This window comes from Neodiprion lecontei, chromosome 7, assembly GCF_021901455.1.
Source record: "Neodiprion lecontei isolate iyNeoLeco1 chromosome 7, iyNeoLeco1.1, whole genome shotgun sequence".
In the NCBI taxonomy this organism is placed as follows: domain Eukaryota; kingdom Metazoa; phylum Arthropoda; class Insecta; order Hymenoptera; family Diprionidae; genus Neodiprion; species Neodiprion lecontei.
In genome coordinates, this window is record NC_060266.1 from 22,974,406 (window position 1) to 22,989,035 (window position 14,630).

Genomic DNA, 14,630 nt, shown 5'->3' on the forward strand with positions numbered 1-14,630 from the left:
ATTATTCTGGCTCCATGTGACTCTGCGATTTCACTACAATTTGTTAATCCTTAAATTAAATCGCCGACAAGGCTGATCTTGTTCGAATACGTCAAGATGCAGATTACGATCCGATTCATTGTGAGAAAGTGTGATCGTGTACAATTAGTTTCAGAAGAGCCCCGTCCGAGGGTTCATTCGATCACTCATTCCAAACATGAAATCAAAATCTGGAACGAGTCTCGCAGGTTCAATCATAAAATAAGAATCAGCGACTAATCCAGTTCCGATCAGAAACTGCGTTCACGAAAATTTGTAAAACACATTGATATTTAGTCAAATATGTATCTGATTCGCAGTTTAAAATTCTACAATTTCTAAGTCTATTGAAAATATGATGAGAGATTACATTAAGTGCATCGATTCAGAGATTTTTTTACGATCTCGTAACCTTGGTTTGTAATTTTTACTGCTTTTGGAGATACTCTAATAAATTGCGTATAATGAAACACTGGATACATATACATGTGCGTTTCTCAATCCGGGCAGTCACTTTTATACACATAAGCTACAAAATTTAGTAGCAACAAGTGTCGTTTCTCAGGTTGATAATTAGACTATAATTAGAATCTGTTGACGACGTGGAGACTATATAGCTCACGTTTTTGCCGATATCTTAGTTCCGTCCATGAATCAGTAGCGTTTGACGAGTACATATGTCACATGGCAAAAATCGAAAATACCTCAATCATGTTTCTTAAAATTGCGATAATTGCATTAGCTGCTTTTAATACAGCATCAGCAGGTGAGCAATCAGACTCATAAAAATCAACAAAAACACCGTAGATTGAACGCATTATTTTGATAAATTTTAATTTCTTTACCACATTTCAGGCGACGACGTATGGACCGGTTTCGTGGGTACGTAACTACCTCGATTTCATATAGATATCAAGCATTATCCAATTTTCACTGAATTCCTTCCGAAAACGAACTATTACTATAACATAACTTTTCATTTTATTGAGCATAAAATTTCAAATGAATTCACATCAAGACAGTCTTCCACCCTTCATTTGTTACCTCGAAACATATTTCATGTACTCACGTATCTGTGATTCCATAAAGCTTCCTGGTCTGCGAACACTTCCAGCCACTTCTATCAACTCCCGCAGACGTTGGAATCAGCTCAAAACCAAGGATGGACCGACATCTCGGGTGTCGAACAACCGGATGGTGTTACAGCTCTCGGCTACGAAGGTGACTTTAGATTCGTGATCCTCTATTCGACCGAAAATGGTTCAGCAATCGGAGTCGAAGTTGCTGTGAGTAAAAAAAATTATTTCACAAACTCGTATTCAACGATCAGATCAATAAGAGTCTGCATAATCTCCAAAGATCACTCGATGTCTCTGGAAAGCAAAAAGTCGAATTCACCCGTTTAGGTGGATTGAATTCATTGTAAGACCTGAACTCATAGTGCATCTGTTGTTACAATATTCACACAGATTCCGGCGGTAGACGTTGATGGTACAGGTCAACCAATGGAATATGCCAACATCTCAGCCGTAACGACGAAGGTGGTAGGAGGAGTCGAATGTTACACGGTAACTGCGTATTTCTACATCGATGGTACGTCATTTCGGAATTATACTGGATACATTCAAATTACCAAATGGAATGCTTTAATAATACAAAATCGATCGTGTGACTGGTTTTTCAGAGACTTCCGGTGCTCGCGAACTTTGGTTCCTAGAAAAAGACGGACTGCATAAAATACCGACGAACGCTTCTCTTATCAATTCAGAAATGGGCTACTATAAGGGAAATTGCATACCAACCATGGGTGAATACTAACTTTTCTTTCGCAGCAGCAACGGTAACCAATCTTACGGATTTTTTTTTTTTTTATCTTTTCAGGGAATCACTACTACCGCATAACTACTACTACCGAATGCTCCAGCTTGTACCCGTGGTTCATTTTACACGAAGGAGAAAACGTGATAGGCTTCGGCTTTGAAGGCCTCGGAACTGCAAGTTCTTCGGAACGCGTTTGGTGGGAGTCCATCCCACCAACGACTACATCGGTAAGCGTAAAGGGACAACCTGGAAATGAAGAAGAATTAGAGATATGAGATAAATATTTTTACAAGGATGACGAGCGTCTTGCCTGAATTCGCCTGCTTGTACCGCCAGCAAAATTTTGTTCCAGATTTCAAGCATTCGATCAAGCAGTTTTGGCGCATGTTTTAATAAGGTAATTTCATTGTTCTTACAGGCCTCCCTTCCCTCCGACGAACCTGCTTGTCTTTCTTCCGCAACTCTTAGTTACGGACTCACCTCCCTCCACGTTTGGCTCGTTGACCAGCCTCAGAACCTCACCTGCAGTTCATGAAATGTATCTTGTAAATGAGGCAAAACCCTTGGAATCCATCCAAGATTTCAAAGTACAATAAAAAATGGTTTTTAATCCACATTTGGCACCAGCTTTACTCCATGAAACCACTATTCACAATTTCAGGTAATTCGTTAGCAATTATCGATGTACTCAAGTATCGATTGTACAAACAAATTATTCATTTATTTACGTCTCCACTGGACCTGAATATACGAAAACGTTTTACTTATTTACAACCCTTGGAAAGAAGCGGATTCGTAAACGCATTTAGTCACGTCACACTCATTGCATCGTCTAATTAAAATCGGGAAACAGGCCTTCGCTTTATTCAACTACAAACACCTATGGTTGAGAATGATTCATTTAACCGGCCCGAAACATTGTCCAAATTCGTTTCCAGCCAACAAAGTGACTCTGTATTTATAGGGACTCCGAGAGAAACGGTATCTGTTCAGGAATAATCAGTCGCATTATTTGGGTAAATTTGTTCAGGACCAATTAGATATTATGTCTCCTGATAGCCCGCTGGGTGAATGGGTCAGGGTGGAAACAGGACGAGGGTATGTTGGGCGGTGAGGCATAAATAGAGGAAACAGTGAAGCGGTCACGTGTTACTCCTAAAATGATCCGTAGTTCATGGGAGGAAATTGAATGCTGCGTGATTTCGCTTTGATCTCCTTCATCTCAATCTGCGTTTCCCTTCCCATGGCAAAGAAGTAACTCTGGACCAACTTAGTCCCAAGTCAATTTGTTGGAAGAGGCTGGTTAAAGTTTGTTACTGACATAGTGTCACCTCTTCGACTCCGGTATTTATTTGTTATATCATGTTCCGTGTTATCAGAAAATTGAAAATCTTGACGAGTAAATTTGCTGCTCCTTTGCCGACGTTTTTGGATCACGCGTATGCACCCGAATAGCAGAATATGGTCACGAAATTCCAATATGACATTACTAGAAATCGCCTGAAATCCTGAACGGCGCGATATGTACAATTTGTAGGTAAAAAAATGCAACAAAAAATCGTACTATTCGATCCTGGTAGTTTAATTAAAAAGGACATGAAGTGAAGCATGAGTAGAAAAATTGTCCTTTGAGTCACAAATATTCTGCTCCAGCTGTCGGCCAGACATCTTCGAGCATATTTAAACAAGCCAATCGAAATACGTTCATCGCGGCTGATGTGCCAAAAGATTTGCACGACACGTGGACCTAAAAGAAAAAGACCCCCATTTAAGTGCAGCTGTTTCAATTAGACTTCAGCCTATACTCTTTTTTTGGAATTATGAACATGTACGTTGACAGAATTTGTCTTTTAAGCCACGTGTTGCTTGCGTGGAATATTTTATTCGTACGCTTATTACGATACACAGGGTGTCCTGTTTGTAAAATTGACATGAACATTGCCGAAAGAGACTGGGGTGTAGAGATATCGAAAAATTTTCGATCCAAAAGTCTTACGCAGCCTCAATGAAATTATTCTGGCTCCATGTGACTCTGCGATTTCACTACAATTTGTTAATCCTTAAATTAAATCGCCGACAAGGCTGATCTTGTTCGAATACGTCAAGATACAGATTACGATCCGATTCATTGTGAAAAAGTGTGAGCGTGTAGAATTAGTTTCAGAAGAGCCCCGTCCGAGGGTTCATTGGATCACTGATTCCAAACATGAAATCAAAATCTGGAACGAGTCTCGTAGGTTCAATCATAAAATAAGAATCAGCGACTAATCCAGTTGCAATCAGAAACTGCGTTCAGGCAAATTTGTACAACACATTGAAATTTAGTTAAATATATATCTGATTCGCAGTTTGAAATTCAAGAATTTCTAAGTCTATTGAAAATATGATGAGAGATTACATTAAGTGCATCGATTCAGGGATTTTTTTATGATTTCGTAACCTTGGTTTGTAATTTTTACTGCTTTTGGAGATACTCTAATAAATTGCGTATAATGAAACACTGGATACATATACATGTGCGTTTCTCAATCCGGGCAGTCACTTTTATACACATAAGCTACAAAATTTAGTAGCAACAAGTGTCGTTTCTCAGGTTGATAATTAGACTATAATTAGAATCTGTTGACGACGTGGAGACTATATAGCTCACGTTTTTGCCGATATCTTAGTTCCGTCCATGAATCAGTAGCGTTTGACGAGTACATATGTCACATCGCAAAAATCGAAAATACCTCAATCATGTTTCTTAAAATTGCGATAATTGCATTAGCTGCTTTTAATACAGCATCAGCAGGTGAGCAATCAGACTCATAAAAATCAACAAAAACACCGTAGATTGAACGCATTATTTTGATAAATTTTAATTTCTTTACCACATTTCAGGCGACGACGTATGGACCGGTTTCGTGGGTACGTAACTACCTCGATTTCATATAGATATCAAGCATTATCCAATTTTCACTGAATTCCTTCCGAAAACGAACTATTACTATAACATAACTTTTTACTTTATTGAGCATAAAATTTCAAATGAATTCACATCAAGACAGTCTTTCACCCTTCATTTGTTACCTCGAAACATATTTCATGTACTCACGTATCTGTGATTCCATAAAGCTTCCTGGTCTGCGAACACTTCCAGCCACTTCTATCAACTCCCGCAGACGTTGGAATCAGCTCAAAACCAAGGATGGACCGACATCTCGGGTGTCGAACAACCGGATGGTGTTACAGCTCTCGGCTACGAAGGTGACTTTAGATTCGTGATCCTCTATTCGACCGAAAATGGTTCAGCAATCGGAGTCGAAGTTGCTGTAAGTTCAAAAAATTATTTCACAAACTCGTATTCAACGATCAGATCAATAAGAGTCTGCATAATCTCCAAAGATCACTCGATGTCTCTGGAAAGCAAAAAGTCGAATTCACCCGTTTAGGTGGATTGAATTCATTGTAAGACCTGAACTCATAGTGCATCTGTTGTTACAATATTCACACAGATTCCGGCGGTAGACGTTGATGGTACAGGTCAACCAATGGAATATGCCAACATCTCAGCCGTAACGACGAAGGTGGTAGGAGGAGTCGAATGTTACACGGTAACTGCGTATTTCTACATCGATGGTACGTCATTTCGGAATCAGACTGGATACATTCAAATTACGAAATGAAATGCTTTAATAATACAAAATCGATCGTGTGACTGGTTTTTCAGAGACTTCCGGTGCTCGTGAACTTTGGTTCCTAGAAAAAGACGGACTGCGTAAAATACCGACGAACGCTTCTCTTATCAACTCAGAAATGGGCTACTATAAGGGACATTGCGTATCAAGCATGGGTGAATACTAACTTCTCTTTCTAAGCAGTAACGGTAACCAATCTTACGGATTTTTTTTTTTTTTTTATGTTTTCAGGTAATCACTTCTACCCCATAACTACTACCACCGAATGCTCTAGCTTGTACCCGTGGTTCATTCTATACGAAGGAGAAAACGTTATGGGCTTCGGCTTTCAAGGCCTCGGAACCGTAACTTCTTCTTCGGAACGCGTTTGGTGGGAGACCATCCCACCAGCGACTACATCGGTAAGCGAAAAGGGACAACCTGGAAATGAAGAAGAATTAGAGATATGAGATAAATATTTTTACAAGGATGACGAGCGTCTTGCCTGAATTCGCCTGCTTGTACCGCCAGCCAAATTTTGTTCCAAATTTTAAGCATTCGATCAAGCAATTCTGGCGCATGTTTTAATAAAGTAATTTCGTTATTCTTGCAGTCCGCCATTCCCTCTGACGGACCTGTTTGTCTTGCTCTCGCAACTGTTAGTTACGGAATCACCTCCGTCCACATTTGGCTCGTTGACGAGCCTCAGAACATCACCTGCAGTTCATGAAATGTATCTTGTAAATGAGGCGAAACCCTTGGAATCCATCCAAGATTTCAAAGTACAATAAAAAATGGTTTTTAACCCACATTTGGCACCAGCTTTACTCCATGAAACCACTATTCACAATTTCAGGTAATTCGTTAGCAATTATCGATGTACTCAAGTATCGATTGTACAAACAAATTATTCATTTATTTACGTCTCCACTGGACCTGAATATACGAAAACGTTTTACTTATTTACAACCCTTGGAAAGAAGCGGATTCGTAAACGCATTTAGTCACGTCACACTCATTGCATCGTCTAATTAAAATCGGGAAACAGGCCTTCGCTTTATTCAACTACAAACACCTATGGTTGAGAATGATTCATTTAACCGGCCCGAAACATTGTCCAAATTCGTTTCCAGCCAACAAAGTGACTCTGTATTTATAGGGACTCCGAGACAAACCGTATCTGTTCAGGAATAATCAGTCGCATTATTTGGGTAAATTTGTTCAGGACCAATTAGATATTATGTATCCTGATAGCCCGCTGGGTGAATGGGTCGGTGCGATATGTACAATTTGTCCTGGAATTATCATCTTCACTACGTAATGTACGTATATCAGTGAAGATTTCGAGACCACATTTTGCCATCTGGATAATATATAATCTACGAATTCTTTAGGGAAATTAAGACATTTCGTAAAATTTTTTACAAAAAAATTGATTTCGTAAAATATTGTAAATATGCATAGTTTTATAATAACTCGTAGATTTTCACGATGATTCGTATTTTTTCCGTAAAAAATCTACAAGCCAGTACAGTTTTGGACAAAAGTTAACAATTCTTTATGAAAAACTGTACATCTGTGAAATTTATAAAAATATACAGTATGTGAAAGTGAGTCAACTAGCCAGTTTTCTGTTACGATTTAAGTAAACCTTTGTTTTATCTGAATTAGAACCAAAAAAATCTTTCGTCATAATAGGGGAATTTCAAATTCACATAACTTATTTGTTGACTTTCATCTCTGCTGAAGACGAACACCAAAACGGATAATGATCATCTCATTTCTTTTATAAAATATGGCACCAATTGATCTGTACGAATAATCATCAAATAGTTCGTTTACTTTGATTTATTGTACAAAGCGTAATCAATGCTAGTGAAATGAATGTTGACAAAAAATGGATTATTCGACATTCAAACACTACGTTTCGTATCGACTTACATCGCTTCGCTAGCTTCTATAATAATAATAGGGTTAAAAGAAAAGACAATTAAGGCTCGAGTGTAATTATACCCGGGAAACCAGCAATTTTTCTATCTAATTATAACTGATAAACCGAAAAGCAACCTTCGAATTTATAAAGACTATCCTCTGATACGTGTCAGGGCCGATTGCAAAGTAATCAAATGGTTTGGTCGATGCGACAGGTGCATTTTATAAACATTGCAAATACTTAGGTATAAATAACCAAATGTGGCCCAGATATACAGTTGAAAATATAATATAACGAGTCGTCTGCTGTCAAGCAAAGTGAATTTTCATTCTTTCTTTACTCTTGTATCAGCCCTTGACACCAATGAATGGAAAGAGGTAAATAATACAAAGAAATAAGTAAGTATTCTTATACAAGTAAGAAATGCAAATACATAATTGAATACTCCGGTATATAACTGGCGATAAGTATAAATGCACGAAGTGTCAAATACCGACTTACGCGTACGATCACCGTTAATAAATCGACGACCACTCACCGAACGAAATATGTTCGCTAATATAGCAGCGATCATCGTGCTCACAGCATTAGTTTCAACCTCCAAAGGTAATTAAAAAATAAAATTAAATCCGTAATTAAACACTGCGTTAATTTCTGATACCGAAAAGAGACATTCTAACGGTAACCGTATTTTCTCCCGCAGGAGATGACGTGTGGAACGGTATGATTGGTACGTATCGCACTATTTCAAGGTTAACCAAAACGTTGAACCCTCGATGATTTGTCACTTGGTCAATAAAGTGATCGTTTAGGCAAATGGTCGCAGAACGCGAGCGACGGTTTCTACACCATACCGCAAACCATGACAACAGCGAGCTGTCAGGGATGGACAAGAATCGTCGGCGTCGATCTACCGTTGGGAGAAATTGGCATGGGATATCACGGGGACCCAAGAGTCGTCATATTTTACCGGATTTCTACCGGTCGAGTCATCGGGTTTCAAGTTGGCGTAAGTGAACCGAGAATCAATAATTGGAAGAATATCTCCAAAGAGCAACAGTAACAACGACGATGGTTAAATTTGCAATAAAACTCGCAGGTCCCACTGAAGGAACTTGACAGACAACACATGCCGATAAACTACCGGAAACACAGTGAAATACGCGTTAAGATCATGAACGGCGTAAGGTATTACACGGTGACTGCGTACTTCCGTCAAAGCGGTAAGTGTTCCATTTTTATGGGGGAAAAATTCCACCGTGTTCCTCATTCGCATAGCCAGATCCAGCAGAGTTCAAATCCGCAAATTTCCGTACCATCCCTGCATTTTCCAGACAAAACGAGATAATAATCTCAATTATTTGGGTAAATTTGTTCGGGTCTAGATTTACAGAATTTCTCTGCGTGTACGAGCGGAAGGGTCACCGTCGGGATCGACCGACGGTGTAAAAGAAAATTGTTAATAGAGTCAGAGACGGGTTCATAAAGTGGGTCTGAAACCAGGCGCATGAATGTATTTTCCGAAGGATCGACTGGAAGCGAAAACTCCAGGGTTCGCCATTGTCACGTTTTAATGAAAACCCGTGGTTTCAGAGTGCGGGAATTCCCGCAGCATATGGCTGAAGAAAAGGGACGGTACTCTCACGAAAATTCCAACAAACACGAAACTCCTCGTCGAGCAAACGACGTACGAGCGAAAAGAGTGCATCCCTTGGATGGGTGAGTAGATTTTTTTCCCGAAGTGATTCCAAAAAGCTTGGGGTTCGTGTTACAATGTCAATTTTGTGGACACTTCTAAAAAGTAATATGTCAAAATCGTTTGCAGGTCTGCATTACTACAAGATTAACTCTGAAACCAAATGCGATGACATACCGGCGGTGTTTCTTCTGGCTAACAAAATGGACATCATAGGCGTCGGTGTTCAGATGATTGGAAAAGCGAGTTCGGGCCCAAAGCGAACTTGGTTCGAGACAATTCCGTTGCAGACGGAAGCGGTGAGCTTTTGGAAGTTTATCTGTCACTTGGCGAGTTTGTCGTTTACAATTTTTCCACGAGTAATGGTGAACTTCTTCTTTGTTTCTACTTGTATTTACAGGTGACGATTCCCGATGCGCCGAAGTGTATTGCAGAAGACATTAAAAAGTACGGTCTGATCTCATTTCATTTCTGGTTTATCAACGACCCGCTTAGCCTCCAATGCGATACGACTCACCAAGACTAGCCGAGCATTCGAATGACTCTTGACGTCGTGCAAGCTGTTGACTAGAAAATCGGAGTTTCTCTCCAACAAATTGTAATTTATTTCACTTCGCGACGGATTTATTTTCGAGACAGTAAAAACAGCTCGAAACGCTGCTGGAAGCTCCGCTGGTGAACGAAGCTTTTTAACGCGATTGAAAACAGACGAGAAATGAACAAATTCGAACACATACATTTACTGTTAATGGATTGGTTCCGATAAAAATATCCGGCTTGTTGTTCGGTTCACTTCACGTTTCTACGCGTAGTCTATTTATTTATTTTTTTCGTCTGTTTTTTTTCTTTCTATTTTTTTTTTTTTTTTTTGTTCTTCAAACGTTCAAGCGAATGAAAACCTTTTCACGTGATTCACAACAGCGCCGCATACCTGAATTAAAATTTTCTCTCAGCTTCCGAGCTTGATTGATCATTTCCCTTTTTTCCTGTATTTTCGGGTACAGTTATCCGCAGTCATTGCAGGCTATCTGCGTTCCGTTTAGTCAATGTAAATCTGTAAATTAGGAATTTTGTTAGAGATATTTAAGTATAAAAAAATATTGTAAGAATAGCGATGAACTGAAAAATTCGTCGACCAATAAATTGTGATAAAGAATCCCTGAAATAAATTAGTTTAGTATTATTTTTAACATACGAAATAGCAATTATTTTTGAATCGCTTGGAAATCGTTGGTAACGTATTTGCTGATTCAATTTTCTTCAAGCGAATTAGCAACGGATGAATGAGTAAATTAATCAAAGATCGGCCCTTTGAAGATCGTTCAAAATGAGACCTGATAGCGAGTAGAATTCGCGAGCCTGTTGAAAGTCAAGAGGCTATCCGACGCTTCAAAGATTAGCTAAAGTACCTGCAGCCTATTCAAGGGAGATCTGACATCTCCTTCGAGATCACACCATTCACGGTATAAAGTCTCGCTTTAAGCCGATGAAAAACCGAATCTAATAACGATTTTAAGCTGAAACTGAGACGCGAGGCGGTGAAGAATAAACGTGAATTCCGTGAGCTGCTTTAAATGAGACGTGAAGAAATTAAGGGACCTTTATCGCGCTAATAAAGCAATGATGAACGAGTCCGATTCCGTCTAATTGAAAAATGAGCCAAAGTTTTTTTTTTTTCTTAATTATATCGTTATAATTAAATACCAAAAAATCCAGACTGATAGCAAAGCTTCGAGCAAATCCAAGCTTCGATCGAAAAACAAACAAGTATAATTCGATAGCCATAAGTTGTCCCGAATAGACGTGCGAATATATATGGCGAGTGGTAAAATGCTGAATTCGTTGTTTGCCGAGTGTATTTTCACCATCGTCGAGTCGCAGGCGTCGTAAACTTATCTTAATTAAACTTGATACGAAGAGGTGTATTTCTCGCTATTACTGTCTCTAGGAGAAAACTCTCGCACCCTCATCCACGTTGTTTGCCTCGCGACACTTTGCTCGAAAACACGTTGCTAAAACCAAACAACCCAACGTACTTCGCGCACTGCGTGTAGAAAATGTCCGTTTTTTTTTTCTATGCAATTGCACGTATCGAGGTATATGTATTTTCGCGACACGACGTAGGCTGAAAGATTGATTGGTTTCGCGATAACTGAGGTATAACGTTACAAATGCAGAGAGTTGAAGGATGAGACCATCGACATGCAAAACAATTTGAATAACTTTGCGAAACGTCCGAGGGACTCAACGCTGCACGATGTTAAACTTCGTCAACTATTCAGAGGTAAAAGTGGTAGAAAAAAAATCGCTATCATACTAGAGATACGTTCGTCGTCTAATTGCCCGTTGCGAAAAATGCAGCTACGTCCTTTCGAAGAATTTAAACTGCATTCTGTAATCTAGGCTTCCTCAGAACTAGTGTAACTTTTCATGGATTCAGGTGAAAGGTAATTTATTTTTCTTTTGAAAGAGGGAGATTATATTTGAACGAATAAATTTTTATTCTATACATCGAATAATAAGCAAAATCTTTATTAATTGCTTGTAAAGTTAGGCTAATTGTCTTTTTTTACGTTTATAAATAAGTCTTCAAGTTTTTGATTGATAGTATAAACCACATCGCGTTTAAATAAAAAACAAACCTTGTTGGTAATAAAACTATTCTTTCTCTTATTAGTTACATGGAAGAGATTAAAATTTGACACCTGGAACCCAGAGTATCAAAATTCGTATCAAACCGTTGTTACGACTGTGCTTATTTATTAAGATGAACGAGTTTTTGCGAAGAACTATCAAACTCTACGTGTGGACAGGAAGCTGGCCGATAAACGGAGCCCCGAGATTAATCGAAAATCTGCGATACGCGGCCGGATTATTGATCATAATCAGCATCGCGATAATGAACGGCTTTCAATACTTCGATCTTTACATGCACTGGGGAAACTGGAAACACTTTGCCGAAAAGGCCTATTTATTTTTCGCTTACACCTGCGTCATCGGCGAGGTATGATGAAAAAAAAAAGAATTTATTTTTGAAATCTGTGGTAGGTCGAATCAAATAGACTAAAAAAAAAAAGCAACGATAATAATTCTCTCAATTTTCACAGCGTGGAAACCTTCCGAAATTTTTCTCTGTAATTTCACAGTAGCGCGAAATGTGAAATATATTTATGTTTTCTCATCTTTCTCTCTCTCTCTCTCTCTTGCAGACCTTCGTATTTTATTCTCGTCGCGAGGAGATAATGTCACTGTCAGAGGAAATAACCAACTACGAGAATGAAATATTTTTGGAAAAAAACGACAGCGAGAAGGTCGAATTGCTGCGGGACGGTCAACGAAAGTCGAAATTTATCAACACTTTTCTTTGGCTCTTCATGTTCATGATCATCGTCTACATGGTGACGTGGCCAATGATCTACATGATAATCGTCGGCGATTACGATTCGAGAATTTTACCCATACCGGTTCAATACCCATTCAGTTTAAATTCCACGGGTAGATGATTACTCAAATAATTATAATTGAACGGCTATAATTAGAATTAAACTTACGACGACGATGATTTCACGTGTTCGATCATAAATCATTGAATTGAATTGCAGAGAATTACGCCGCGGTTTACCTGAGCGACGCGATGACAGAGTTTTTGGTGACAACGCACTCGCTGGCCTTCGACTCGCTATTCGTCGCGTATATTTTCTTCGCCCTTGCTCGTCTCAAGATACTTCGACATTCTATCGAACAATTGCCCCTCACAGCGCAACGGAAATTAATGATCCTTGTGAAAAATCGAGAGGATTTTATCGTAACCCCCGTCACAAGGAAAACATTGGAAATGATTTTTCAGGATGAACTGAAGAAATGCATACAGGAACATCAGAGAATCATTACGTGAGCAGCGATATTTTTATTACCAAGCTAACCTGCAGGTGGAAAAAAATTTTTCATGAAACGTGCAAAGTTAGGAAAAACGAATTGTTATTTCTTTTGTTTCTTTCAACGCTTCTAGACAATTCTTCGGAAATTATCCCTTGTATAAATATACTCAAAGAAAATTTATTTGAATATCGAAATTGAATTTCTATTAAAATTATGATGGTAATAATATTAATAATAACAATAATCAATTAAAACTTTGACGATTCATTTTTCAGGTTTTGCAAAACTGTCGACTCTTTGTTAAGCCCGGTTCTATTCGGCGTGTTTATAACTTACTCAATGATCATTTGCCTCCTCCTATTTCACCTTTTAATGGTAATTATGCGTGGCACGGTTGATTGTATTCTTGACTAGAATATAAATTGACATGTCGGAAGTGAAATAACACTACGTGACACTGTGGGATATTTTTTATTTTCACATTTCTTACTCCATCTTTCATCGTTTAGACGGGAATGAGTACGGATTTACTGCAACCAGGACAGATCCTGATGTTCTCATTGCTGACTTTGTTTCGTTACTACTGGTGCGGCGACGAGTTAACGAACGAAGTAAATTTATGAAAATTTTGAAAAATCGCGGTACAATAGTAAAATAGTACATTGGAAACTGAAATTAGTTGGGAATGAAATTGAAAAAAAAAAAGTAACACGCAAGTTGGAAATTCACTTTCATTGATTTTTACCAGGGTCTGAAGATCGGCGAATCGGTATTGGGCATAAATTGGTACGATTTCGGCAAGAGTAATGCGAAAACTATTATTTCCATGGTTCTACGTTCGCAGAAGCCGATTTATCTCACCGTTGGAAAGTTCTACATGGTAACACTGGAAACCTATTTATCCGTGAGTACGTAAAAGAATTTGAAAAAAACAAAAACAAAAGAAACAAATACAGCGCCAAATATAGTTTTCTAAAATCTTTTTAGCTGCTGAGTAGCGCCTACTCGTATTTTGCATTGATGAAACAATTCATGTAGCGGCCGTGAAACTCGTGCTCTATGGTTTCGAATGGCTTTTGCATGATCTAAAAAAGTTAAACATAACTACAAAAGTTCTATCACAATATTGTACGAGAACAAATTTAAGCGAAAAATTTTCGGTAAGTGTTCAACAATGAACATTTCATTGAAAATAATATGTTACACGAATGTGTATTTATTTTTTATTTTTTCTATCGAATTCACACGTTTAATAGTAGTAGGCATAGAAAATAAGACGTCTGTTGTAATTTGAGCTCTAAATGATAATATTTAGCGATTCCTGAACGCAATTTTTCATTTTTCATTTAATAAACACGCGAAAATAATTTCAGTTACTTCTGAATTTTGTAGCTCAGTAACGAGGCGACGTAAATAAATTTCCGTTACGCATTTTTGTAGCAAATTCAATGCTCTAAAAAATAGGTCTCTTATGATTTTTCAATAACTCAAATCTTTGAAAAGTTATTCAAGTTTAAAGCTGAAATCATGTAAAAATTCACTTTTTTTTTCGCTAGGCATTTCATCCGCTACAAAATCGTGTCATTTGATTAATTATCAACTAAAGATAATTAATTTTTGTTAA

The 14,630-nt window shown here is 38.2% G+C and overlaps 4 protein-coding genes across 10 annotated transcripts; all 4 read left to right on the forward strand.

Annotated features, from left to right (window-relative positions):
* The first annotated feature begins 650 nt into the window (after positions 1 to 650).
* On the forward strand, positions 651 to 2,455 carry LOC107225025. The gene is made up of 7 exons (XM_015665328.2): positions 651 to 784; positions 874 to 900; positions 1,108 to 1,304; positions 1,488 to 1,611; positions 1,703 to 1,825; positions 1,900 to 2,066; positions 2,258 to 2,455. The coding sequence occupies exons 1-7, from the start codon at positions 703 to 705 to the stop codon at positions 2,372 to 2,374; spliced, it is 837 nt and encodes a 278-aa protein (XP_015520814.2). The 5' UTR covers positions 651 to 702; the 3' UTR covers positions 2,375 to 2,455.
* A 2,026-nt stretch (positions 2,456 to 4,481) lies between these two features.
* On the forward strand, positions 4,482 to 6,307 carry LOC107225010. Its single transcript, XM_046744678.1, has 7 exons — positions 4,482 to 4,633; positions 4,723 to 4,749; positions 4,957 to 5,153; positions 5,337 to 5,460; positions 5,552 to 5,674; positions 5,751 to 5,920; positions 6,112 to 6,307. The coding sequence occupies exons 1-7, from the start codon at positions 4,579 to 4,581 to the stop codon at positions 6,226 to 6,228; spliced, it is 813 nt and encodes a 270-aa protein (XP_046600634.1). The 5' UTR covers positions 4,482 to 4,578; the 3' UTR covers positions 6,229 to 6,307.
* Positions 6,308 to 7,621: 1,314 nt separating this feature from the next.
* Positions 7,622 to 10,285, forward strand: LOC107225015. 5 transcript variants are annotated; one of them, XM_046745290.1, is made up of 8 exons: positions 7,622 to 7,808; positions 7,996 to 8,037; positions 8,135 to 8,161; positions 8,244 to 8,440; positions 8,531 to 8,654; positions 9,025 to 9,150; positions 9,257 to 9,426; positions 9,528 to 10,285. In XM_046745290.1, the coding sequence occupies exons 1-8, from the start codon at positions 7,799 to 7,801 to the stop codon at positions 9,651 to 9,653; spliced, it is 822 nt and encodes a 273-aa protein (XP_046601246.1). In that variant the 5' UTR covers positions 7,622 to 7,798; the 3' UTR covers positions 9,654 to 10,285. The 5 variants fall into 5 exon arrangements, with proteins under 5 accessions (XP_046601246.1, XP_046601247.1, XP_046601248.1 ...); XM_046745292.1 differs by having other exon boundaries at positions 7,623 to 7,829; XM_046745291.1 differs by lacking the exon at positions 7,996 to 8,037.
* A 1,216-nt stretch (positions 10,286 to 11,501) lies between these two features.
* Positions 11,502 to 14,448, forward strand: LOC124295607 (odorant receptor Or2-like). 3 transcript variants are annotated; one of them, XM_046746166.1, is made up of 8 exons: positions 11,502 to 11,574; positions 11,805 to 12,131; positions 12,337 to 12,622; positions 12,730 to 13,018; positions 13,282 to 13,381; positions 13,516 to 13,617; positions 13,755 to 13,910; positions 13,975 to 14,448. In XM_046746166.1, the coding sequence occupies exons 2-8, from the start codon at positions 11,895 to 11,897 to the stop codon at positions 14,002 to 14,004; spliced, it is 1,200 nt and encodes a 399-aa protein (XP_046602122.1). In that variant the 5' UTR covers positions 11,502 to 11,574; positions 11,805 to 11,894; the 3' UTR covers positions 14,005 to 14,448. The 3 variants fall into 3 exon arrangements, with proteins under 3 accessions (XP_046602122.1, XP_046602123.1, XP_046602121.1); XM_046746167.1 differs by having other exon boundaries at positions 13,755 to 13,914; positions 13,994 to 14,446; XM_046746165.1 differs by having other exon boundaries at positions 11,503 to 11,574; positions 13,994 to 14,445.
* The last annotated feature ends 182 nt before the right edge of the window (positions 14,449 to 14,630 follow it).